Source organism: Centruroides vittatus, unplaced genomic scaffold (genome assembly GCF_030686945.1).
Source record: "Centruroides vittatus isolate TY-2023 unplaced genomic scaffold, ASM3068694v2 contig_815, whole genome shotgun sequence".
NCBI classification, from domain to species: Eukaryota; Metazoa; Arthropoda; class Arachnida; order Scorpiones; family Buthidae; genus Centruroides; species Centruroides vittatus.
Genome location: NW_027122531.1, coordinates 85,972 through 113,144, shown reverse-complemented (window position 1 = coordinate 113,144; position 27,173 = coordinate 85,972). Strand labels below are relative to the sequence as shown.

General features: G+C 31.6%; 1 protein-coding gene across 1 annotated transcript in view; it reads left to right on the top strand.

The window, feature by feature from the left end:
• The first annotated feature begins 13,245 nt into the window (after positions 1-13,245).
• LOC136982156 (protein phosphatase 1 regulatory subunit 7-like) overlaps positions 13,246-27,173 on the top strand; it is a 23,082-nt gene continuing 9,154 nt past the window's right edge. Inside the window, exons 1-3 of the mRNA XM_067278580.1 lie at positions 13,246-13,349; positions 19,327-19,377; positions 24,660-24,712. Coding sequence (XP_067134681.1) covers positions 13,331-13,349; positions 19,327-19,377; positions 24,660-24,712 — 123 coding nt within the window. The 5' untranslated portion in view covers positions 13,246-13,330. The remainder of the gene's footprint in view (positions 13,350-19,326; positions 19,378-24,659; positions 24,713-27,173) is intronic.

Sequence of the window (27,173 nt, the reverse complement as noted above, 5' to 3'; positions counted from 1 at the left end):
AAGGTAACAGAAGGGTATTTCGGGCGTAACCTTTCTGTTACCTTCCGAACTTAACGGTTAACAGAAAGGTATTCAAACATCAAATAAATGATTTCCAAGTGCTTTTTTTTAAATACAAATTTAGATATTACTAGCAAAATTTCAAATTATGAAGGATTTATTGATTTCACATTAAAAAATGAATATTCTTTAATTAACACAACTAAGCAAAATTTTAGAATAATACTTGTGTTAAAGTTTAATGAAGAATGCTTTCATACATAAGAAGGAATTTGGAGATTTAATCTTTATATGGAAAGAATTTAAAAATTAAATTAAAAAATAATACAAAACGTAAACAAAACTTAAATATATTTTCTAGTCAGTCAGTCCCTCTTTACTTTAATGTATTGTTTAGATAGAGTTAGATAACCTAATAAATAGGATTTAACAATTTGGAGGGCTTGTTACACCAAGGCCGACAGAAAAAGATCTAGTCCTTTTTTCTGTCGGCCTTGGTGTGATAAGCCCTCCAAATTGTTAAATCCTATTTATTAAGCTATCTAACACTATCTAAATTAAAATCGTGGGCTAAAAGCGTCGTTTATTATTAATGTATTGTGTTACTCTATGTAAAACACCTATATTGCAAAAATTAACAAATTACGTTATACAAAATAACGTGTTCTTTTTAAATTTTAAAGAAAATAATTAACATTAATAACAAAAATAATTTATTATTTATAAATTAGACCATATTGTTTTCTTGGTACAGAATTACTACGGTTAAATCATATAATTTCAAACTAACTGCTGATGTTTCTTCTTGAAGCAAAGCAGAAAAATCACAGGACGGAAAGTATGTCTACCGCCTAGGAACGTTGCTTAATTAACGTAACACAATCTGTTGATATTCTTGTTGATAATAGGCAGACAGAATGATAGTAGCATAAATTATTTAATAATATTTACACTGTTTTTATCGATTCCAAATTGTCTGTTACAGCTATGTTACTTTATTCTTACACAGTATGTATTTCATTTTATCATCATTATTAGTTTATTGTTCTACGGTGTATGACGTTATGATGTATATGTATATGATAGTTAGTATGACATTATATGGATGTATGTATAATATATTTAGTATAACAATAATGATATAAGAATATGTAGGCTTCTAAATTGCTTAAATTTCGGGCGTAACTTGTAATAACGATATCATCTGTGTAGATTAATTAAAATATTTTCTTTTGGAATTATTTGAAATAAATCATTGTCTCTTTTTTCCCATATTTGTTACCTTACCCTCCACAACGTTCTGTCAATCTTCATTATCAATCGCCTAAGGACAACTGTCATATATTACTGTGTGAAGAGCCGGGGTTAAGGCTTGTCAGGTCGAGTGGAAGGGTGAGTAGGGTCGTTGATAAAGCGTGGGCGAGATACGAATAACAAACTAAAAAATTAACTTTTAATGAACGATTAAAATCTAACAAAAGGCTACACGAGTACCGATACAAAAGCGAGTAATAAGCCGCGTATACAGGATAGAGAGCTTTATCTAACTAAATTCTCCTATGAGGGAGTAAGGAGCCGAGAGAGAGTTTACAAAATTATGGGAAACAGGTGTCCCGGGAGATAATAAGTCGTACATATAGTGTAATCTTTGGTTCGTGAAATGCTAGATTCTTCCTGTTTATTCGGTTGGACGTTGACATTCTCATTCTTTAACAATAGATTGCTATACTTTCTTAGCGTTTGTTGATGAGAAGGACGACATTCAATCCTTTTTCTGCGCGATGTTTTTTCTTAACGATCGCGATGGAGAAATATGTTAGGAATTTCCGTAAAATAGAGCAAAATCGTCCTCGATCTCACAACTGTAAGTATCCCCTAAGGTTGTATCGTTTGTTCCAGTTTAAGTTCACATATAATTTCAACAAGAGTAACATTTATTTGCATTTGATAATATTTATATACATATTTGAATATATGTATATGAAAATGGCAATAAAAGTTTGATTTAAGGGTCATAAATAAATAACCAGCCAAAAGCAGCAACATAGCTGATTTCCCGGCTGTGCATTTATTAATCCACTCTTGTATTAATTTATTTAATCGATAAATTTTATGAAAATCATTTTTATGTATCATCAAATACACTTTTATTAATTATTTTATTAAAACACGATACATCCGGATTCTTATCGAGCTATAAAATGATCCGATAAAAATCCCGATGAATCGTTTGAATAAATTCTTAACATATATCGGTTGGTTTTATAGGTAATCATTAAGCTTCTAATTTAAAATTGAATGTTTACATTCTTTTATAGTTACAATTGGATAAAATTCTTCATTAGAAATACGGAGTTTTATGCAGCAATAAAGATATAACAATTCTCAGCAGAGTATACGAGTACTTCGAATAGCCACTGTAATTAGACCTGTAAAATCCGACTTTTAATCACAAATCAAAATAGATTCTTATCTATTCTAATTCCATTCCTTAGTTCTTTTTCCTACATTAGTCATTGCTAATCCGTCTTATTGAACTGTTCGTTCGTAGAATTTCATTTAGTTCGAAAGTAATAAAAACCATTTACATAGACAGAATTAGAAGAATACCGCGATTCAAAGAGTGGGAATTCTCCAGACAATTTTGAAATTCCAAGAAAGTTTTGAAGTAGCTCCGCAGGTGTTCTATCATGTGACAGAAGCTCGCTTCCATATAAAAGGCAATTAGTTTGTAGTACTAACCCAAGGTCCTAGAACAGGCCTGGCCAACCCAAATTGTTTCGCGGGCCACTTTGATCACGTGTAACATTAAGGTGGGCCACAATTTAGGCAAACATGCTTTTAAAAAAGTAAAACAAATACAAAATGAATAAGATTTTATTGTTATACCAAGAGTTCGTACTCGCACTTGCACATTATAACAATGACACATGCAAATTTTCATTTATTTATTGTTGGTACACACATAACGGGAAACAAAAGTTGTAATAGATATATAATATCGCTTAGCGGGCCACACAATTTAACATGACAGGCCGCGGGTTGGCCAGGCCTGTCCTAGAATATAAGGTTACCTCATACAGCCGGTTTAGCCACTTCCTGCCAGATTCCGGATATACGTCATACAGATGCTTCTCAACAGTTAGCGAGGGAAGAAAATTTTGGAATTTCAATATTTTTGTTACTTTGTTAAGAGTTTTTACACTCTTAATCTTCGAGTGTAAATATATCTATCGTTATTACTATCATTAAACATAATTATGTTGATAATTATATCGATAAAAATTGTACGGAAGTAACAAAGAACTGTTTGATATTCTGTGGTAGTCTTTACACTTCGTTCTATAGAAATTACAGAATATGATTACGAATAAAATATATTTATTACTAAAGTACTAATAGATTTCTACATGTATAAATATAGTATCTGCACGATGAAATGACGACTACAAATAATAAGCCGATAACACTTTTAAAATAAGTAACTTAAAATGTAAAAAAAGAAATATTGTTTATTATTAATTAATATAACTTTTTTAAAATATGCATATTTGCGTATAATGTATAGAAATGCAAAGTATAAAAATGTTTTATACATAGTATAAATTTATTGTATTGTTATCAGGAAAGTCAAGTGATGTGAAATGAATGACCAATGTGAGAATCGGGGGTTAATTAAGCGACGAGGCTTAACCCGTTATCCGACAACGGGGAGGAGAGTCTCGCTCACGTGGTCAGTGGATGGCAGTTTAGGAGTGCAAAAATCGAGTGGGAGGTCGCGGATAAGTCGATAAGGTGTTGGCCGTGTTCGAGTAATCACACATATTTAAGACTCTAAACATATTTAATAATGATATTATATAAAAGATACATATATTAATAATAATGGTAATAATAATACTAATAGTATTAGACGCGACAATAATCCTTCACGGAATTGTTAATGAGGCGGTTAGTGGGGGTTTGGCGCTCGTACTCGCGTTCAGAGAGAGGCTTTTAAACCCTTTTCTCTATCTATTCTTAACTAAACCTCGAGCAGCTGAGGGAAGAGAGAGATTTCCATATAATAAGTCAAGAATTACCTCGCTATCTGTTGTCGACGGCGTCAATTAGAGTCGAAGGCTAGTTGATTAGTCCTATTCTAGAATTTCTAGTATCCTTAACGTTACTCTCTTTAAAGGGGGTGCGATTCCTTTTTATACCAAATTCAAGGGGTGTGAACTGTCATATAATCTGGATTTATACGCACACCTGTTGTTGTGTTCATGACTGGATCTGGCTAGTACGGGACGCCGGGAATTGAGATGTTTGTTTAAATTACAGACTTAAGTGCTTCGCAGAGGTGAACTTAAAATATAAATTTCTATAGACATGACAGTTCTCACCCATCAATTAGCGTGTAGCTGACAATAACTATTACAATTTCGTCTACAATTTCGATATTGTTTATGTCCAATGTCGGGTTCGACGACGATTTATGTGATTTATTGCTGCGGCCACGTGTCACGTGCAACAAAGGGAGAATGAAAACATCGCTTATTCCCGTCTTGTTGAATCTATCGTCTATCGAGTTACTGTAATACAAACAAATTATCTCCTTCTTGTTGATATATATTTTTTTAACAACTATTTCGTAAAGATCGTTGCGGTCGTTAACCTTGGAAGGTCTCTTTAAAATTCCTACTTCAAATTCTTCCATAAAATTAAAAAGTTAATAAAAAGAACGATACTATTCAAAAAGGGAAAGGGGGGGTTCAGACCCTCGCACCAAACTGTATCTAAAAATGAACTATGTAACAATAAATGTTTTTCTTTCCTTAATATTGTGTTTGTATCGCTTTCTTAAATGTTTAAACGTTAACAGTTATACCAGATATTTATTTCTTCCAGATTTTAAAGAATCGAATAAAGAAAACCATTTTTAAATTAATTTTAATACATTAAATAAAATAATTATTAATGGTGCAAAATGATGAATTATGTCATTTGAGTACTGAGTCAAAAATTTTAAGAAGAGATTAAATTTCAATATACAGTAGACTCTCGTTACTTCGAACTGGTTGCTGGACGTTATTTCCTGTCTGATTCCTATTTAATTCAATGAAAAATTCTCCTATTAATTCGAAGTCGACTTTGCCTGTTTATTTGAATTAAGAACACCTTAGTAAATTAACAGCTTCTTCCCACTTTTGAAATTTAAAAAATAAATTAAAATTTAAAAGCATTTCAAATTAGTTGGCTCACGATTTGGTCGGTTTTCGGTCGCCCTGTGACGCTTGCTCCTTTTTACTTTCAATGAAAAAGCAGACAAGCTAGCTCAGAGCAAACCTTGCACCACAAACAAAACGAATTTCCTATCAGTAAAAACGACATGAAAGAAAAACTGAACCAAATATGGATCTTCTACCATAAAAGGGAAGCCTATCCATGACTAGAAAAAAACACCCACCCCAATTATAAACATCTAGACCTGCTGGGGACCTATTCTGAGTAGTATCTTAAGCTAACGAATATGATAAAAACCAGTTTCTATTGGAACCACGTGATTCGCGTTTAGTCAACTGAAAATGCTATTCCGAGCCGTACGTTTCGTTTTCGGTGCCCATAGCCACGTGCGATAACTAAGCTTTTGTTTCGGTCACTCTCGAGCTGCCGTTAGGAACGTAACGAAAGTGAAAACAACATGGCGTCTTTTCGTGTAAGAATGATTTTACTTCACGAGCAATTGGAGATTGAGTTAATAATCTATGTTGTTGTACTGCTTAAAAATAATTACCTTAACTGTTTATGAATATTGTATGAATATTGTAATTGCCTTCTTATTAAAATTTAAAGTAAGTAGCTATAGCATGAACATTATTTCTGAAATAGGTTTCATTCGCATATGTTTAAATTAAAATGATAGTCATATATTTACATTCAAAGCTATCAGTTACTTTTCGCCATCTTTCTGGATCTTTTTGAGCCGACTCCATCGGAATTCAGACGGTCGGCTATTTCTTGCCACAATTTCTGGCAATCTTTTACGGTAAAGGGAGCATCTAACTTCCCTGACATTTAGGGTTGTCTTCATAAAATTACGAGCATCTCGAACTGGCGACTTGTAGTTCGCTGGCTTCGTTGTCCTTTCTTCGTCATTTTAAAACAAACCTATTTCATCAGCGCAGATACACGATAATGCTAAAACCACGTGCTTCGCTTAGAAAATGGCGGGTTGCAGTCACGTGACAAAAATACAATGTTAACTAAACTGTGATTGGTTAAAGCGTAATAGCTATCGATAGCATGGAACCCAGACGCATCTCGACCGACTACCCGTAGCGAAACCCACTTAACGTGGAGCACAGAATAGCGATTTGTCTATGGTTCGTTAACTGCCTTTCGCTAAGGGAACTTATCGAATATCCCGTGTATCACTCTTGGGGACCTATTCTGAGCTCTTCCGATAACTCAACGAGAGCGATACGCGGGATATTCGATAAGTCCCCTTAGCGAAAGGCAGTTAACGAACCTTAGACAAATCGCTATTCTGTGCACCACGTTAAGTGGGTTTCGCTACGGGTAGTCGGTCGAGATGCGTCTGGGTTCCATGCTATCGATAGCTATTACGCTTTAACCAATCACAGTTTAGTTAACATTGTATTTTTGTCACGTGACTGCAACCCGCCATTTTCTAAGCGAAGCACGTGGTTTTAGCATTGTCGTGTATCAGCGCTAATGAAATAGTTTTGTTTTAAAATGACGAAGAAAGGACAACGAAGCCAGCGAACTACGAGTCGCCAGTCCGAGATGCTCGTTAATTTTATGGAAGACAACCCGAAATTAATGTCAGAGAAGTTAGATGCTTCCTTCACCGTAAAAGATCGCCAGAAATTGTGGCAAGAAATAGCCGACCGTCTGAATTCCGATGGAGTCGGCTCACAAAAACATCCAGAAAGATGGCGAAAAGTAACTGATAGTCGTATATTTATATATTTATATTCAAAGCTATCATTTTAATTTATACATATGCGAATAAAACCTATTTCAGAAATAATGTTCACGCTATAGCTACTTACTTTAAATTTTAACAAGAAAGCAATTACATTATTCATACAATATTCTTAAACAGTTAAGGTAATTATTTTTAAGCAATACAACAACATAGTTTATTAACTCAATCTCCAATTGCTCGTGAAGTAAAATCATTCTTACACCAAAAGACGCCATGTTGTTTTCACTTTCGTTACGTTCCTAACGGCAGCTCCAGAGTGACCGATAACAAAAGCTTAGTTATCGCAAGTGGCTATCGGCACCGAAAACGAAACGTACGGCTCGGAATAGCATTTTCACGATTGATTAAACGCGAATCACGTGGTTCCGATAGAAACTGGTTTTTATCGTATTCGTTAGCTTAACGATACTACTCAGAATAGGTCCCTTGTTGAGTTATCGGAAGAGCTCAGAATAAGTCCTCTGCAGTGGCGTGCCGTCATTGGAAGCGATGGAAGCGCCGATTCCACCTTCCAATGACCTTCCCTTGTATTTTATAAAATATAAATTTTCATATTTTAACGTACTTTGCATTAATTAAAATTAATATTTTATTATAACTGCATTATGTATCTTTTACAAATTTCTATACTACATGTGAAAAAAACGATAAGATTGCTATTGTATATTCGAATAATTCGGTGGCGGAAGGAATGTCGAAACCGGGTCAGTCTCCAATCAGCCAGATTATATAGGCATTAGCACATGCGGTTTACAGTGCACCAACCTCACCCGGTTTAGCTGGTAGAAGCGACACACTCGTAAAGAGTACAGCTTTATATCCCGGAGCGGTTGTGGGCTGTTAGCCACCTGCCTGTCAACTTCCAAGCAGCCAGATTATAGGCATTGGCGCATGCGCTTTACAGAACACCAACGTCACCCGGTTTAGCTGGTGGATGCTTCACACATAAAGCTTCTAATTTTATATCCCGGACCGGTTGTGGGCTGTTTAGCCGCCTGCCTGCTAGATATTCGGCCGCCCTCGCCCGATTACGTGAATCACGAGTAGACTAGATCAACGGCGGGCAACCCCGGCCCGCGGGCCAGCTACGGCTCGCGAAAAGTTTCTATCCGGCCCGCGAGATCTTTAATAGATTATTAAATTGGAAAAATAACTAATTAATAGTTAATTTTGCAATTCTTTGTAATTTTCGAAAACGATAAGAGAAATAAATGTAGTATAAACTTTTTATTTATTTATTTCATATTTGCAGACTAAAAAAATTACGAGTCACAAAAAGGCGTCAATTAACTACTACGGCCCGCGGAAAAACGTAAAATTTATTCTGGCCCGTGTTATAAAAAAGGTTGCCCACCCTAGACTAGATTTATAACTTAACCCAACCGATAGGAGTTTACTGGCATGTTTTTATGATAGTTCTGTATAGTTGACAGGAGTTTAAAAAAATCCATTAAAATATTTGATATATTTATTCTGTATTTAGTCTGCTCTCCCATCTTATATTACTTACGGGTTTCAATGTTAAACCGGTGATATTACGATTATAGTATGTCCCATCTGTAAGGGAATGCAGAAAAAACGTGTACAATTCTTGTATAATGTTAAAAAATTAACTGTTACTTTGGCATCATCATTTACAATCAAATTTAATGAATGAGACGTACAATGGTACAAAAAAAGCTCTAGAATTTATTTTCCTTAAATGTACGATCTAAGTATCGGTTGTCATAAAAATTTGTCTTTCCAATGTTTTCCCAAGATTACAGATATTCAAGTACAAAGTAACTGGTTTTGACTTATTTCTACTAAGAAGTAGTTAAATAATTAAGAGATTAGGGAATGGGGACATAAATAAAACCCTACTGAAAGAGCCAGAATTTTACTTAAACAAAAGCTTAACCGAACCAGTCACTTGCTCAGTACAGTGGGAAACTGATTTCCGTGTACACCTGGTACTAAAACGAATTGCAGTAGTTAGAAAACAAATGACTATTAAGTTTAACATATTTACATCTATGGTGAGGAACGTTTAAAATTTACAACGGCCCCGTCGCGTCCTTTGAGATATACTAGTGACGCGACAAAAGAGGCATTTGACATTGACCGATATCGGCACCCTCGGGATTTGGCACGGACACACCTACCTGGACCGTCTCTGATTCCATCATTAGCCACTCGTAGGGAGCTACGGTATTTCACTAAGTGGATTGTTTTAAGATTTAAAAAGTAAAGAACATTTTGTTATTTTTATGTACGTTTCTTCCCAAAGTTATATTTAATTATAAGTTTCTTTAAAAGTATATTCGTACAATTGAAGAATTTTTTGTACTAGGTATGTATTACGTATGGTTTTGTACTAGGTATGTACTAGGTATGTATTCGTCACACATTTTGTTTTACCAAGTAAGTTTTTCTGATAATTTTAATATTAGCCCTTATATCGTGGCTAGTGATTCAAAAATTTATTTTAAAAAAGTTTTGGCTCAAGACCATATAATGAAAAAGAAAACATTATTAAAAGAGAAAGACCAATGCCTAAATTAAATATAAATACGTCAACAAACAATTTCGACATTTTGACGATAAAATTTATGACGAATGACGATTCTTTCGTAAAATTGAAGCAATTTGGAAATCAAAGAGGAATAGAATTTAACATTGATAGACAATATAAAATAAATATTGAAAATATCTCTTATATATAAAATTCTCGTGTCACAATGTTAGTTACCGTACTCCTCCGAAACGGCTTTACCGATTTTTACCAAATTTTATATGCATACTCAGTAGGTCTGAGAATCGGCTACTATCTATTTTTCATACCCCTACACCATTTCCCCCTTTCAAAAATATATTTATATATGGATTAAGGCTTTTATGTCCAACAGATGGCGCTAACTTCCGACGACCTAAGTTTGCTTTTCTGCGAGGCATTATGCTTTTCTGTGAGAATGGACTGAAGCAGATCATTTTCTATCTATCTATATACATAAAATATAACGTTCGTTTGTTCCTACCGATTCCTTTGAAATTTTGACACAACGTTGCATTCGAATACGCACGTGTTTTTATATAATATACATGTCGAAATTTCCTTCAGTGCGGGGAGGTGGACAGGATTAAGGCTTACTGTGAAGAACTCGGCTTTTATTATACTATTTTAGATGCGTTTTTGATTGCGTTTTAATAGGGTACGTCAAGAAAATGTACACTAAGAAGGGATTTTTTGAAATTCCCTCCACGGGGGAAGTGTTATACATTTATAATAGATACATTTTGAGCCACAACAACGTGTGGCCGGGTCAGCTAGTAAGATAATTACAATTAATAGATATATCTAAATTAATAGATGTTATATGTTTTTTCTCAAAGCGAGAATTGGCATTTAGAGGGCGTAGGAAATTTATTGAATCTAATAACGGAGGTAATTATATTGAACTTTTTTATTTATTAAGTACGTCAGATAATCTATTAAAATATACATTTAAAGAAGTATACGGTATTTACTGGCTTATCGAACAAACGAATACGAACGGGCCCTGACGCGCAATTAATTGATTGCCCCTGAAAGTCGGCTTCTTACAGAAACAGCTTCCCTATCATCAAATGTCACGGCACGCCACTGGTCCTCTGGGGTCCTACTCTGTCCCCTGGTGACGAATTATTACATTTTAAGTTGAGACATAATCTACATTTGTCAGCGTTATTTCTAAGTGGACATAAAGGACCCGAAACCCCCGAATGGAAAAGGATGTGAACTCTAAGACGTCGTAAGATTCACCATACCAATTTTTAAAAATTTTTAATTTTAATTGGATAATTTCTATGTTTTTAAGGAGCGTTTTTAACTGGACGGCTAAGTAGCCTACAAAGGAAGGTCTGGTCGTCTAAAGTTTGTTCTAGAGCATGAAGAAAATAAAATGGTGATCGCCTAAGAATTTTTGGAACGACAGTCTTTTTATTTTTACAAAAACAAAAATTTATTTTTTAGCTAATATTTCCGCAAAATAAGTAGCCTATACTATCCGTCGGAACATAAAACGATTATAACCAAAATTTCATCTGGATTGGACAAAACGTGCAGGAGTTTTAAAGATTTCACACATACACACTTTTACATTAGGATCTGTCCATAAATATACATTTTTCTTATAGTTTTTACTCCCTCTCCCTCTCCTCTTCGGAGGTCTAACAAAAGTCAAATCCCCGCCAAACCTTTATCACTATATGAATTATAAAATGCATAAATTGTATAAAATTTAATGAAATAAAACGGACGTCCACTGAAGTTCAAACCCTCCCTCCCCTTGTCCGACTTATCTTGACATAGCTTTCTTTAAAAAGAAACTTAAGAAATTACCATATTTTAAACTTAGCAACTTGTCAACAAATTCCAGCAACGAGTTACATAACTTTGCAGCTATTGTGAGATCTTATTTTAAAAATACATTTTTATATCTTTAATTATTATCGAATGGCAAAAAGATTAATTTTGAGGCAATAATGAGTTTTATTTAAAAAAACAAGAAATGTAAATGTTAATAACGAATAACATTTTAATTAAGTCCAATCGAGATGACTCCTCTCTATCTCCCCTTCCCTTAAACCTTTAACTACCAAAATTTAATAGCATCAATGTTTCTAATCAATACTTAACTTTTTTGGGTTCAGAATGTTTCAAAACGATGAGATTCGCATAAAACTCGGAGTGTCAAATTTGATACGATTTCAGTATTTTCCCTTATTATTTATACATAACCGGAAAAATAAAATTAAAAATGTTTAGAAATGCATTTATCGTTATAGAATATTTTTTCTTGTTTATAAACGCTTAAATAAAGGGTTAACCCTTTATTAAAGCATTTGTAACTTTGAAAGTAAATAAAGGGTTTAATTACTTTCAAATTAAAAAAAAAAACTAAGTAGGGTTATTTTGTCCAGCACCATCTCAGTTAAGGGACGAGTTAGATAGGCAGGCCACAAATATGTTGTATATTTCATATAAAAAGTAGGCTCATTTCTATCATTTATAAGTGATGTTACATAACATTTTTACTAGCTTGATTCATACTAGCTTGGTTCCGTTTAAGCAGGATGTAATTGGTAAGAAGGGAATTGGAACAAGCTCTGTTGATAAGAATAATGTGTCTGTCTAGATCAGTATTTTTCAACCTTTTTCATTGAGTGGCACCCCTGATTGAAAAATAAAAAATCGCGGCACCCTTGACCGGCGGTGGATCTAAATCTGAAAAAGGGGGCTTTAATGGGGAGCAGATGAATCTTTTGCGAAAACGAATATTATGCGCAATGCTGGGGTGGGGTCCGGGGAAGGAACTCCCTCCCCGGAAAAAAAAAATTTTTAAATTGACAGTTTTAACTAGCATTTTAATGCAAAAGTACTGTTTCTACGTGTTCAAAATCAAAATTTAAGTTCATTGCATTTTGTCGAAATACTGAAATGAGTTGTCTTGAACTACACAAGTAAATTTCCAAGAAAATGCCTAAAAGTCTTAAACTTTGCGACACCCCAATCGTGGCGCCGTGGCACCCCGATTGAAAAACACTGGTCTAGATGTTCGTAATTGGGGTCTGTGCTTTTTTCTAGCCATGGATAGGTTTCCCCTTTTATGGTAAAAAATTCATATTTGTTTCATTTTTTCTTTCATGTCGTTTTTACAGGTAGTGAGAAAATCTGAGGAGATAATATTTGTTTTGTTGGTGGTGCATGGTTTGCTCTCAGGTAGCTTGTCTGCTTTTTCATTGATAGTGATTCCTACATGCCCGAGAATCCATATGATGATGCTGGTGGAAAGGTTTTGATTCGAGGAAATAGCTGCAAGAATATTGGAAACTATGGAATGGATGGATTTATTTTAAGAATTCACGCTCTCTAAGATGGCCTTTGAGTCCGCGCAGATGTTGGTCTGTTTGTTTAATTTTAACGCATAGGAGATTGCTTGAAGGAAGGCATAACCCTCAAACGTAAAGGTGCTCGTTTTGGAATGGACGGTGAAGTGTGTAGAGATGTTATTCTGAATGTTCATGCAGGCCGCGGGATGTGGACTCATTATATGAAGAGTATCTTTTCGATAGTTTCCTGTTTTTGATAAAATTATTTACTAAAAGAAACAATAATAAAAAACTCTAATTGATTTTAATATTGTGTAAATTAATAAAGAGTATTTTTTTTTAAATTATTAATTTTAATAAATATTAAAATTAAAAATCTTTGACACACAGATGTCGCTAGTAATCAACGACTGAAAGCAATTTGAAAATATATTATTAGAAAATTTTTATATATAAAATTCCAATTATTTTCAGTAAAGGGTAATAATGGATGAGAGTGAAACAGGTTAGTTATAACCTTAGATTTATTTATAAGGAATAAGATATAATTACTAACTCTTAAAAGTATAGATATTTTTATCAATCATGTACATTTGCTTGGATATTCTTAAATTATATAATATTAAAGTTTCATAATAAATGTTTTCAAGTCAATATGCATATAGTTAAAGATTGGTTATTGAGAATTAGAAGAATCAAAATAACATGAGTCAAATCACTAATTATAAACTAGTGATTGATCTAACTTGTAAGTGGACTTAATGATAAGATAAAACAGAGAAAGGAGAAGAATATACATAGAGAGAAACAGTATTGATTATGCAATTAAATAATGCAAAGAAGAAAATTGTATTGTGGTAGTCTAAAAATAGATGTCGTTTAGTTTTTAGATCTGCGAGATGCCGAGAGTGGAAGAAAATGTGCAAAAATTCAAAAGTAATACTACAAATTGATGAATTTGAAACTTATTCTGAGAAAACAATGCATCTAGAAACTAAACGAAACTTATAGGTACTAACTTGTTGATAGGTGACGGGTAGGATTATCTTAATGACGTGGCTTAAATGATATACTGTGTTGTCCAAAGATTGTCAAAATATTAATTATACTTGTATATAATATGCAATAGTGGGATACAAAATGATCCGAACTATTTGCTGTATAAGTGCTCGACAGATGATGTAGAGTTAAACGTAATTTTTAAAGTATAGTATTTAATAAACTATAATTTTTGTATTACAGAGCTTTAACTAAAAAATTATACGGCATGTAAGAACGACTCGGTATTTGTTTAAATTATTCTGTAATTGATAAGTTTATTATTTATTGTAAATGTTTGATGTAGTCAAATGTAACTTAGATATAGATAATTATTTCGATGTTTGAAGCAAGTGATGCCGTAACATTGTAAATGTCATTTTTCTCTAAATATGTTTTATTCTAAACTCAATGTTTTCTGTCGTACAAAAATATTGTGGCGATATTGGCATTTTAAATGGCTATATTTTGATATCTTTTCTGGAGACCAATATTTTTATTTGTAATTATTATTTAATTTAGTTTTTTATCACTGCTTTTTATTCATTTACTTATATTTTTAGTCATTTATATAAATTTTAATTTTAAATTCTAAAGAGAATTAAAAGAGACTTATGTTTTGATGCAGTTTACTTCTTTTATTCTATTTACAGAAACAAATTCACTGTGTTTATGATTATTAAATGTATAAAAAAAATATTAATTTTAAAAAAAATTAATCAATATGGAATTGCGTATGTATATGTACACACACAAACACAATTATTCCATATCAGTTTTATAACAGATGATACTTTGTACTGTAGTAATAGCACTTCTGACTTTTTGTTAGTACTGTCTAAGGATTGTCTGAATTCTACATTCTTGTGCTTTGCAAAAAGTATTTTTCAGTCATTATTGTAGAATGAGTGAGATCACAGATTATTGTGCAATAAAATTTAACTTTCTTTTTTCCAATACTGAGACTTTAGTTGGCAAATTCTTTTACATCAGATAATTGGAAAGTTTGACACAATTTATTTTATTTTAAATTTTTATTATAAAATTTACTCTTTATCTATCAAGTTAGTCATTATTTTTGTGGCAAGAGCCTATTAAACTAAATTACACTAAGCTTTGATAAGTGGATAGGATTTGTTCATCAATATAATCAATAACAATTTGTACAATATAAAATCTTTAGTGCAATTGTATATGAATAACAAATCTATATATATAAATGAGGATGTTGCTATACAGTCCTAGATCATTCTGCCAATTGCTGTGAAACTCTGCAGTTACGTTCACATTCTTCTAACCTAGATAATGTTAAACATTCCACCTCAAAATATCAAATGAATTTCTATAAATCAATTAATTTGTGTCTACTTTTGATTTACTGTAGTGCCATCTATTGACAAAACATTTAAGAAAATAATAAACTAAATATAATTCTTACAAAAAAGGAGACAATTTTTAAAAATATATTTTATATTCACTTAACTGCAACAGTGATATAGCACAAAATAGGCAACCCAGGCATGTGCTATATGCACTACCTGTAACAGTAATGATATAGCACAAAATAGATGTTCTATATCATTACTGTTACAGTAGCACATAGAGCACTTGCCTGGGGTTGAATCAAAAGTGTTACCCTGTGAAAAGTCTATAGTGTTTAATTTTCCACATTTATCAACTTGGGTTTTTTCATTTCTGAATAGCTGATCACTTGTATCACATTGCCATAACCAAATAAACCAAACTAATTCTAATGAGCAATTATTTATTGTGACATTGTCACAAAGTTTACAGTTCTTTGTGATTGCCTGGACCCTGTACATCATACTTTTCCTGTTAGCAATGGAGTTGTGCTGGTCATCTAGCTAACTCTGTTCAGGGAAAAATTTTGAATTGAAGTAACATGACTTTTAGTCCAACCTAGAATTTTGTATAAAGTTAATCTGGACTTCCTGTCCCTAAGCTTTCCATATCTGATCTTGACTTTCATCTATCTAAACTCCTTTCTTGAAATTAATGAAGGACAGACAATGGGATGACAGTCAGAATTTATAGGTATACAATTTTTTCAAATTGCAGCCCAATAGTTTTTTTATAAACACAATATTTATGAGAATGTACTTCCCATGTAGTTTATACAATCTGTTGCCAAAATTTAAACACTTTATTATCACATAAAAGCAATTATTCTAGCATTTTTACAAGAATTTTTTATTTAACAAGTCATATGAAGTCTTTCAGATGTTAAGGTTAGCAACTTTGATCACATTGGGGCCCATCACAACCCATCCAACACGAATCACTTTTCAAATATTAATAGTAGACCAGTATTAAGTAGTAGTTGCTGACCATCCTCTCTTCCAGGAGGAGGATAACTGTTACTTTTTATCGAATTAACTTCGACTCTTTTCTGCAACAGTTCCTTTTTTCTATCAGACCACTATGCTGGCATTCGAATAGGAAAATTAAATAATACAAGGTTACCAGCAAGCACAAAATATGATTTAAGTGTTTTTTGAGGTTGCTGAATTTAAATATTTGGTCCATTTTTTGTGAAATTTGATTGGTTGGCAAATTACCATTTGATATTCAGCTATTTCTTAGAGTTAACATTAGGAAAAATTATGATATCTTAAAAAATTTAAGATATATTTTCAATTGGCGTCTACTTGACCAATGAAATTGTGCCATTTTGTACCATCTGAGTATTGTGATAAATATGACAATGCTAGGCTGAAATAACCAAACTCTTTATGTGGTTTTCGTTTTAATATTTGTTATATTATAGTATTTGATTTATATAACTACAAAAGTTATCTTACGTAAGAGTTTATCACACCGGGTGACCAATCTAACACGTCTTAAAAATTCTTTATTCCTATACTGTACACAATTTAAAGAATTTTTGGTAACATTTTTACATTTACATTTACTAAAGGATTAGAAGGCCTCCACCTAAAGGTATAGCCTTGGAAAAGGAAAAATCAAGAGTTATAGTAGAAGTAAGAAGAGTGAAGAGAATAGAAAGGTAGATAGGAAAGTGTGAAATATGACATCTCAGAGCACCTGCCAAGTGCCATTTATTAAATACAAAAAAGTACAAATAGCCAAAATACACTGGTATACAGAATAACTGCCTTCGTTTTGAGGCAGTAAAAGCTCCATTACAGCTGACTTGCCTTGGAGCTCAATAAACATATACGTGCAAATGTACAACCCGATTGGGAGAAAGACACAAATCCTCCATGCCTTGGGAGGGAACAAAAGAGAACAACCGTATGTACAAAACACAGCCCAAAACCAGGCGAACTGGCCCTTAATGGCTACTTTACCAAAGGGTCTGCACATAAACAAACAGGTATGTACTGTACTGTACATTCCATATCAAGGGGGAGAGAACCTCCATGGTCTTGGAGGGTACGTAAATGCGAGCGACAAATACTCCCGTGAAGGGACCAGGGACAATGACATGGATCCAAGACCAGTGGTGCATAACACAAGGGTGGTTAAAACACTGACCATCTTAAAAGAAAGAGCAAAAGACAGTGCTACAATTTATGCCCGTTGACAAGCCTACCCCGCAACGCCATGAGACGCAGACAATATTAGGGGCAACCAGAGACACATAGTCTCAGAGCAAACTTTCACAGATGCCAAACCCGAGTTGATTGATACAGGAGGGTTGGTTACCTGGTGGACTTCAAGATGTCTGTTGCCCTGATGAAGCTTTCGAAAGCCTGGAGAGTCCTATGATTGGTAAGGAAATCTTTCATCTGGCAAGGCCAATGAAAGCCAACATCAGCCAGAGTGCCTGCCAGAAGCCTTCTTTCTGCTTTATATTTTGGACACAAGAAAATTTTGTGCTTTGCATCTTGGTCCTCATCCATGGAGCAGAGGCATTTTGCATCCTTGTTATTTAGAAACCGTTTCAAGTATGCTCGAAAGTTTCCATGGCCCATTATGAATTGTGGAATGGCAAAGTTTGGCTGGTAGAAGTTCTTAGTTTGTCTGTCCATAACACTCGATAGAAACTCGAAGGTGTGTCGGCCCGTATTCTCTAATTCCCACCGACATTGCCACAGTTGTATTATGATGTTGTTTAACTTGGACTTAATAAGGCTTGTTGGAAGAGTGCTTAGTGAGATGGGTATGTCCAACCTTGTGGCCCTTTTTGCCAGCAGGTCTGCTCGCTCATTTCCGCTAACTCCCGAATGGCCTTTAACCCAGTTAAAGTAAATTGTCACTCCTTTTCTTTGGAGTGTTTCCAGAAGGTTGATGGTTTCTTGAACAATAGACAGTCTTGTTCATATCCGTTTGAATTGAGCAAGTTCTGTTTTGCTGTCACTGAATATATTGATTGTCTTATTGTGAAGTCTTGGGTTGTCTTTTATGTAATAGAGAGCCCTGAGAATGTCCAGGCTCTCCGCCTGGTTAATTGAGTAGTGTTCTTTGAGTTTGTAATTAGCTTGGAAGATGGACCTGTCATACTTGTTATACACCACCACAGCACAACCTACAGCTACTGTTGACTTTGAGTCATCGGTGAAGATTTTGTACCCACTGTTGCTATGTTCCCAACTCTCCTTAATTAATTTTTGGTAACAGGAAAAGTATGATGTACAGGTGCAAGGTCGCTACTAAAAGAATTGATAACATTATGACAAAAAGTTGCAGCCTGGCATTGTGACAATGTCATAATAAATAATTGTTCATTAGAATTAGTTTTATTTATTTGGCCACTTGTGAGTGATCTGCTGAGGGGGATTCATCCCAAGAAGACTTTTATGGGAACCTATTTAGGTGTTATTAAGATGAAGAAAATCCAGAAAACTCCCTGTGGCCAGCCCATTGGCCATGCCCAAACTCACAACTAACTACCAGTGTTTGGTGGTTTTATCCACTTGGCTATTGGAGGACACTTATTAGAATTAAGAAAAAATGTGTAAGATAACCTTTGTAAATGTAAATCAAATAATATAATATAATACAAGGGTTTGAGGTATGAAATAATCTTAATATTTGCTGTTGTTTTTTGCTCGAGCAATGCCAGGCTCATCTGTTAGTAGTGCATAAATGAGTTTGTAGGATGCAGTTTGATTGGCCAACTATTTTAGACATATGATATCTTGTGCATTTTCAGTCTTGGACAAGGCTATCATTCTACTTAAGCAGGAACATTTTATAAAGGTAAAATTTACATCTGTTATGAGGAAAAAATTGGGACTTTAGAATTTATATTTCTTATATGGAAACTTCACTGAATTCTATTGTGTTCAGTTTAATGTTATAAGAAATTGCTTTAAAAATTTAAATTATATCAAATTAATAATAATAATTCAATTTGTAAAGTTTTTTCCTTCCTAATAACAGACTAACTTTTAATTTCACATTATTTTTAATGAATTTAAAAACATTTTAAAATTGTTAAACTTATTTATTTACAGGAAAAAATCAAGAAAACATTAATACAGATAGTGAAGAAGCATCTGAAGCAGGTAAAAATATTTATGAAAATGTACTGTACCAGTAAATAAGTGAAAAATTAAGTACAAGCAGTTATAGTTGTTACAAGAATTTAGGAAAAATAAATTTTGCTTGTAAAATCTTTTATGAAAATTATGAATTAATATGACAGAGTTAATTGCACAGATATAATTTTGGACAGATATTCAAAATTATTTTATTCATATAAGTATATTATATTGAATTCTGTTTTAATGCTAAATTATTTTTAGAATTATTAGTTGATATTTAGTATAAATGTAAATTGTCATTATGTTTAGCATTTTTTTTATTTAGGACGGTTCTTATTCAGAATTTTTACGAAAAGGATTTTAATATTAAATAATGCAATTGTATACTGTATGTGCAAGCACAGGGCAAAGTATTGTTTAATACTTTTCAGAAATTCAGTGATTAGAGTACTTTTGAAATATGCAATTTTGTAGTTGTGACCATTAAAAAAAAGAGAGGGAATTAAGTAAAAATTTGGTTCAAAAAATCATAATTGGCTCTATACAGCAGAATTAGAAAAATTATAGAACTTGGCAATATGCAAAGGTTAATTATAACATTAAACACTATAATACAAAAGTGAAAAAATTCATTATGCTAATACTTTTGTTTTCATAATAAATATGACTATCAGATAAAAAGTCTTCTATTTCAAATAAAACTTTATCTCACTTGAAATAGATTTCCTAGACTAACAATTAAATTTTTTCTTAAAGATGATGTTTTTTAAATTATAACATATTGACACTAACATTCAAATTAAAATAAACATTCTATTAATAATAAAGTTAAATGATGTCAAATAATTTACTGAAAATTTTCATTGTTTTCTTACAGGAATATATTAAATTACACGAATATAAAAATTCACTAAATTGGGCTAAATATTGAAATATTGTATAAAATTTGGAATTAATATTGTGGTAGTTGTAAATAAATTGTGTAAATTCATTGGAATATGAGATAACTTTTTTCAATTTCCATATTTTTGTTTTCATTTTTTTTTAAATTTAATTTTATTTGGTATGAAATGTTTCAATATTTTTCTCCAAGTTCTTATTTGACTTTGTCATTTACAATTACAGTAGAGAGTCGTTAATCCGAATCAATTGAGAACTGGGGTTGTTTAGATTAGTGATTTGTTCTGATTACCGATTATGTACAAAAAAATATATTAACCTGTCCGATGTTCAAATTTTTCTCCGTTGCGTGTCGCTTTGTGTTGAATTTTCGTCGATTTTAAGCCTAACGAAAATTTTTATAATAATAATCGAGGCTATTGTATCGTTAAAAATTATTTCTTCATTTTGTACAAACAAAATAAATATATTGAATAATATAAAAACATGAAAATTATACTTTAGAAGTAAATCTAGTATCAAAAACGTTCGATTCAGCACGACACAGTTCAACTGAAAATCGTTCGGATTCGGATTTCCGGGGTTCAGATTAACGACTCTCTACTGTAATTCAAACAACCACCAGATTACAACAGGCTACTTTTCTGAAATTATATTTAATTAATTATTAAATATTTAGTAATTAATTAAATATAATCACAGAAAAGTAGCGTGATGTAATCTGGTGGTTGTTTGGCTTACAGATTTATCTGTTTTGTGACGTTTGGTTATTTACAATTAATCTTTGTAAATTGAAAAAAATATTAATAAATCTAAATTGAATGCTTTCATTACAGTTATAAATTAAAATTTTAATGTTTATTTGTAATTATGTGTAATTAAAATTATTGTGTTCAAAAACAAATTTTTGTTTTATTTCTTTGTTGTTTTAAAATTTTGTAACAGTATTTTTGTTAATAAAGGTTAAGCATTAGAAGAATAGACTTTTTTTATATCATAATTCATCATCTAATATATGAATTTAAGTTTATTAATTATTTACATCTGATGAGAAAAAAGAATTAGAAATTTGGTCAAATATTGACGATTGTTTTTATAAGAATGTATTGATACAAATTAGATAGATAATAAGGGTATGTGTATTTGTCAAAATCTTAAAATAAAACATTTCATTTTGATTTTCTTCAGAGGACAAAGCTTTGTTTCATGTTGTTCTGAATATTTAGATTATTGATTACTTTTAAAATGCAAATGTGCAAAAATAAGCTATTGTTAGTCGGAAAAATACATATGAATTGCAATAATAATAAAATAAAGTAGAAACAGTAGAAAAATCATTTATAACATCAAACTGAATAATTCTTGAATATTTTAAAAGAGTTTTCTTTGTGAATTATCTTTTGAATATTTTAATTTATGAAAAATTTCATTTTTATTTTAACAAAAACGATAGATTTTAGTGTTTCTTACTAACTTGTCCATATTTTTTTGCATCCATATTATTCATGAATTTATTGATTTGAAGGAAAGAATTACAAATTTTTTCTTTGATTCAATGATTTTTGTAAAATAGTAAGAATAAAACATGGCCAACGGTAATTTACATTTAATAAATATACAAAAATATAAATACAATGTGTTTTACAAAGAGTAAAAAACCTTTGCCTTCATTTGTCTTCCATCGTTCACACCATCAGCAGTTCATTAAAATTTACAAAATATATGGAGACAACCTTCCTTTTTTAGGCTACTGCCTCTGCAATAAAATATGCAAAAATTGTAAAGCATCCTCTGATGCTCTTGCCACTATCATAAGAATATAATACATTTCAGTAAAATATTAAAAATAAAACATGGCTGATGGCAATTTACATTTATTAAATATACAAAAATATAAATACAACATTTTTACTCTTTGTGAAAAATGTTGTATTTATATTATTATATATTTATTCAGGGATGCACAACCTTTTCTGAAGAAGGGCCAGGTTAGAATTAAGTTTACTGACCAGGGGGCTGGACCATTTTACAACCCTCTTTGTTGACACAAGGAGTCTAATTACTTCAGCCGCGGGCAGTGTTGATAATCACGGGAAGTTTATGACTTGACTCGGTTTGAAATAATTATTAAATCCAAAACTTTTTAGTGCAATCAGCTTCCTTTTAGTCATATGACTCTATTCCAGTTATTAATTTTCTTGGTCCAACGTAATAATTAAACATTTTTTCTATTGTTAGTCTATGGAGGGACTTTGTTGTAAATAATTGGTTGTTACAGCTTTTATACATTTCTTTTTGAACTCTGATATTTTCTAGTTTGAATGACATTAGGTTGATGAATAAGCGTCTTTGCAGAAAAGATTGATTCAAATTCAACTATACCCATTGGCATAGCCAGGGTTTTGTTATGGGGGAGGCTTAGTAGAGGCTGTAATTTTCTGGGGAGGGGCACCAGGTTAACTGTGTGGGGGCCAGGCTGTAATTTTCTGGGGAGGGGTACCAGGTTAACTGGGGGGCCGTGTCCACCCATGCCCCTTTCTGGCTACACCCATGACTATACCAATCAGAATCTAGAATGTAAACAAATGCTAAAAAATTTTTGTGGTTTTTCAGTGCTATTTTCACTTATTTTTGTTATTCGACGCTATTTAGATGAATATGCAAGTTTTCCAAAGCATAAAATTGAAAATTTCCTGCCAAAATAGCAATAGTTTTACAAGATGTCAAATATCTTTGAAACAATTGAATCATTTTCAAGTTTAATATATTAATATTAAATAATACTAAAACTTAGGGACTTTAGGGATAAAATTGACTTTTTAAAAAACTGGTTTTCAAATCTCAACTTTTCTACGAAACCTGTTTTAACCGGTTTTCAAATTTTCACTCCCCAAAAAATGGAAATAAGGAATATTTACAACTTATTTTAAAACTTTTAAATTTATTTAATATTTATAAAATTTCAAAAATATAACAAAATAAAATCGGCCAATGTATACACAAAACAAAAAAGGAAATGCTAGATTATCATATTAAACTATAAAATTTACTCCATAGAAAACCGTAAAGAAAAAGAAATAACAATGAATGCCTACAAAATATTACTTTATTTCTTATTTTTCCTAAGAAAATATGAGTTTAGAAAGCAAAGCATGTCTATAGATCTATTGCTCAACTCTGTCCTTATTTTGCACACAAAATTGCCAGAAATAGAAAAATCTTTCTCACTTGTTACTGAGCTGGGTTTAATCATCTTCAAAGCATTAAATAATAAATCTAAATTTTTCGTTCTGTTTGTATTCTCTAATACTAAAAACTTTTTTTTGGTGTCTTAGAGCTGGATGAAGTCACTTCAAGTTCTTGGAGATATTTATGTATTGGTTTTTCCATAGCATTTTTTAAAGCTATAGTTTGATTTTCTTCTTCACCACTTTTTCATCTTTGCAGTCATCTTCTATAGAATAATTTGGATATAATCATGATAATATTCATCCAGATAACTTAATGATATCATATTTTGCAGCTAGTGGAAGAAATATGCTAGATGACTTTGTCCAAACGTTCTGTGGATTTTGTAAATAAAAGAGACGTGTTACTAATCCCATTTGTCTCCTCTCTTGAATTTGTACTTCTAAAGCATGTAACAACTTGGAACTAATTTCAGTTTTCAAGTTTTTCAATTTACATAACAGAAATTCAAATATGCCTTCATTTGTCAATAAATAGGACGACAAGATGCAAACTATGTCGTCCTAAGGCATCAGCTACTAAATGTATTGGTCCGAAAACTTTAAGGAGCTCTACAATTTTATAATACTCTGCTTCATTCCATGTGTGAGAAGCATCAATGTCATTCAAAGCTAAAACAACACATTCTTTTAAGTGTACAAATCTTTCTATCATTTTTCTGTTGTTGAAATATTTCTCCCTATTGTAAGGAGAATTGGATGCTTCTTAGGCATAAGGGGATTTTTTTGTTTTTGTAGTTAGTTTTATGAAACTGAGTATTTAACAATATTCCCATTTTATGTCAGAGATGATTTTGTGTCAAAATGTTGATGTTTTTAATCAAATAATTAATTTATATGTTTAAGTCTAAGCTCAAAAACCAGTTTTTTAGTTGGGAAACCCTGGTTTTCAAATTATATAAATTTCTTCAAAAAACTGGGTTTTAAAAACCGACAAACCCTATTAAAATTAAATTATTTCAGATTTTAATATAATGTAATTATTTTTAAAGTTTGATTTGAGAATTGCTATATAGAATTGAATTCAAAGTAGATTAAAGCCTTGTACATATTCCATAATCAAAACAAGTTTTATAACTTTTAAATTTACAATAATCTGATAGGTAATTGCAAAATGCAGAATTATTATCATAAAATTTTTCTTCTATTTAATAGATGATAATCAAGATACTAATGAAATGGAAATTGAAGTGGATCCAGAAGCAATAGTAAGTTAATGAAAACATTAATTATTATTACTTGTAATAACCTTTAATATTTTGTACTGTTTGAGAATTTATATTAATAATGTATGTTACATATTCTTTTTCTCCAGGTGTAACTTGGAATAAATATATAGGTTGATTTAGAAGTGATGGATAAAATTTTATGGGGTGATCAATTATTCAATTACAGTAAAAAGTGTTAAATATATTCTTGTCCGATTCTCAGAGATAACTAAGCTACAGAAAAAAATCTATATTTTAAATCCGTTTACTATTTCAACATTAATTAGTACTGTTACTGTTTATTAATTTAAAAACAGATTACATTTAGTTAACTGTTACTTAAAGAAAGATTAAGTTTATAAGAAATGCTCAAAATTACTTCCTTCACCAGCTTCACATCTACAGATAATGGAAGCATGTACATTATGAAGTTGTTCAGATCCCTTTGATATATTTCTGCAGTTTCATTGCAAAAGAAATTACACTTTTACAAATAATGACAGCAGCTGATTTATTTATTTTGTTGCTTTTCAGTGCTAATGGACTTAAAACAGTGTACAATTTGAAATAAAGATTTTTCTCTGTATCTTGGTTATCTTTGAGAATCAGACAAGAGTATATTAACATTTTTTACTATATATTGAATAATTGATCACTTTCTAAAGTTTTATCCATCACTTTTGAATCACTCTGTATAGGTTTTAACTGATATTGATTAAAATTTAAATATAAACAGAATTTTTAATATCTAAAATATTATACATACTGAAGTATTTACCTGATGTAAATATGCATAAAAATTATGTAATATGTACAGGGTTCCTATGCACCTGGAAAGTGAGGGATTTTCATTAGTGTTTGGAAAAAGTCACGGAAAGTCAGAAAATTTGCCTCCTTGGCTGCCTTGTTGAATATTTTTGCTGATAATTGCTTAACTAAGTGTAGCCATCTGCAGGCAGGAAGGAGTAATGTGGTACAATACAACTTGTGAAAAGAGGTGGAGAATATTTTCAGGACTCAAAATTTTCACAAAAATTGACAAAATAAAAAAGTGATAAATAATTTTAATTTAAATGGAATTATTTATCATTTTTCACTTTAACACTTTTGATTGCATAACAAACAATTTGTGATTTTTTTTTCCAGTTTATTAATATTTTATAAAGTTCAGGAAACTTATTAAGAGAGAAATTTAATAAATATATACTTTGTACATAGGTTATACAAGATTTGTTAATGAATTATTATTAAACAATTGCTTTTTTTTTTTTTTTTCAAAGCCATGTAGATGTATGGTTATATTAACAACAGAATTAATTACTTTAATTTAATAAAACATTTTATTTTTAGTTTTAATAATTCAGCAATTATAAAATATATATCTGTTAATTAGAAAAAAATAAATAATTAAAAAGTTAGAGAAGCAATAGCACATGTGCACTGTAAGTCAAATGCTGTTTTATTTTGTTAATGTGCCATATTGTAAGGGATGCGAGGGTCAGGGAATTTGTACAATGTTGGTCAGGGAAAGTCATAGAATTTAAAACAGAAATTTGTGTAGGAATCCTGTATGTATGTGAAAACATCTTATTTTTTCTCTCTTTTAAAAAAAATTTATTTGCATAAAATATATATTATTATATATTATGTATGTAAATACATATATTTAAATTTATACAAGTGTGTGTATATACAGTATGTTTGTATACACCTCATGATAAAATATGCACAGTTTGTATAATGTAAGTTGCATGTGTTAAGGTCAAACAAAATGATTCACAGGCCTTTGTAAATATTCATATTCCTTATCCTTAATAAATGTATTTACTTACCAAGTTGTTCAATAAGTTTTGTCGTTCGATAAGAAAAACACAATTTTATGGTTTGAAATACGTTTTATTATTCAATATAATCTCCCTGAACTTCAATACACTTGTTCCAGTGATCTTCTAATTTATGGATTCCATCCCTGAAGTGAGAATTTGGAAGACTGTCAAAATATGCTTCCACGGCTGCTATTACCTCTTCGTTTGATGAAAATCATTTCCCGCACATGAATTTTTTGAGATGTGAGAACAGCCTGAAGTCAGAAGGAGCTAAATCTGGCGAATAGGGTGGATGTTGCAACAATTCATACTTTAATTTGCTGATTTTCACGATGGTTTTTTGAGCTGTGTGAGAGGGACCATTGTCTTGATGAAAAATGATTTTTTTTCTTCTGTAAACTAGATCTTTTCTCATGAATTTTTACACCTAGCTGGTTCAAAAGATTACAATAATAATCTGAGTTTATTGTTTTACCAATTTGGAGGTAATCCATGAACAAAATTTCTTTTGCATCCCAAAAAACTGATGCTAACATCTTCTTGGCTGATTTCTGGACCCTAACTTGCTTCGGAGCTGAAGTACTGGATTCACACCACTCCTTAGCCTGTTGTTTTGATTCAGATTATGGTGGTAG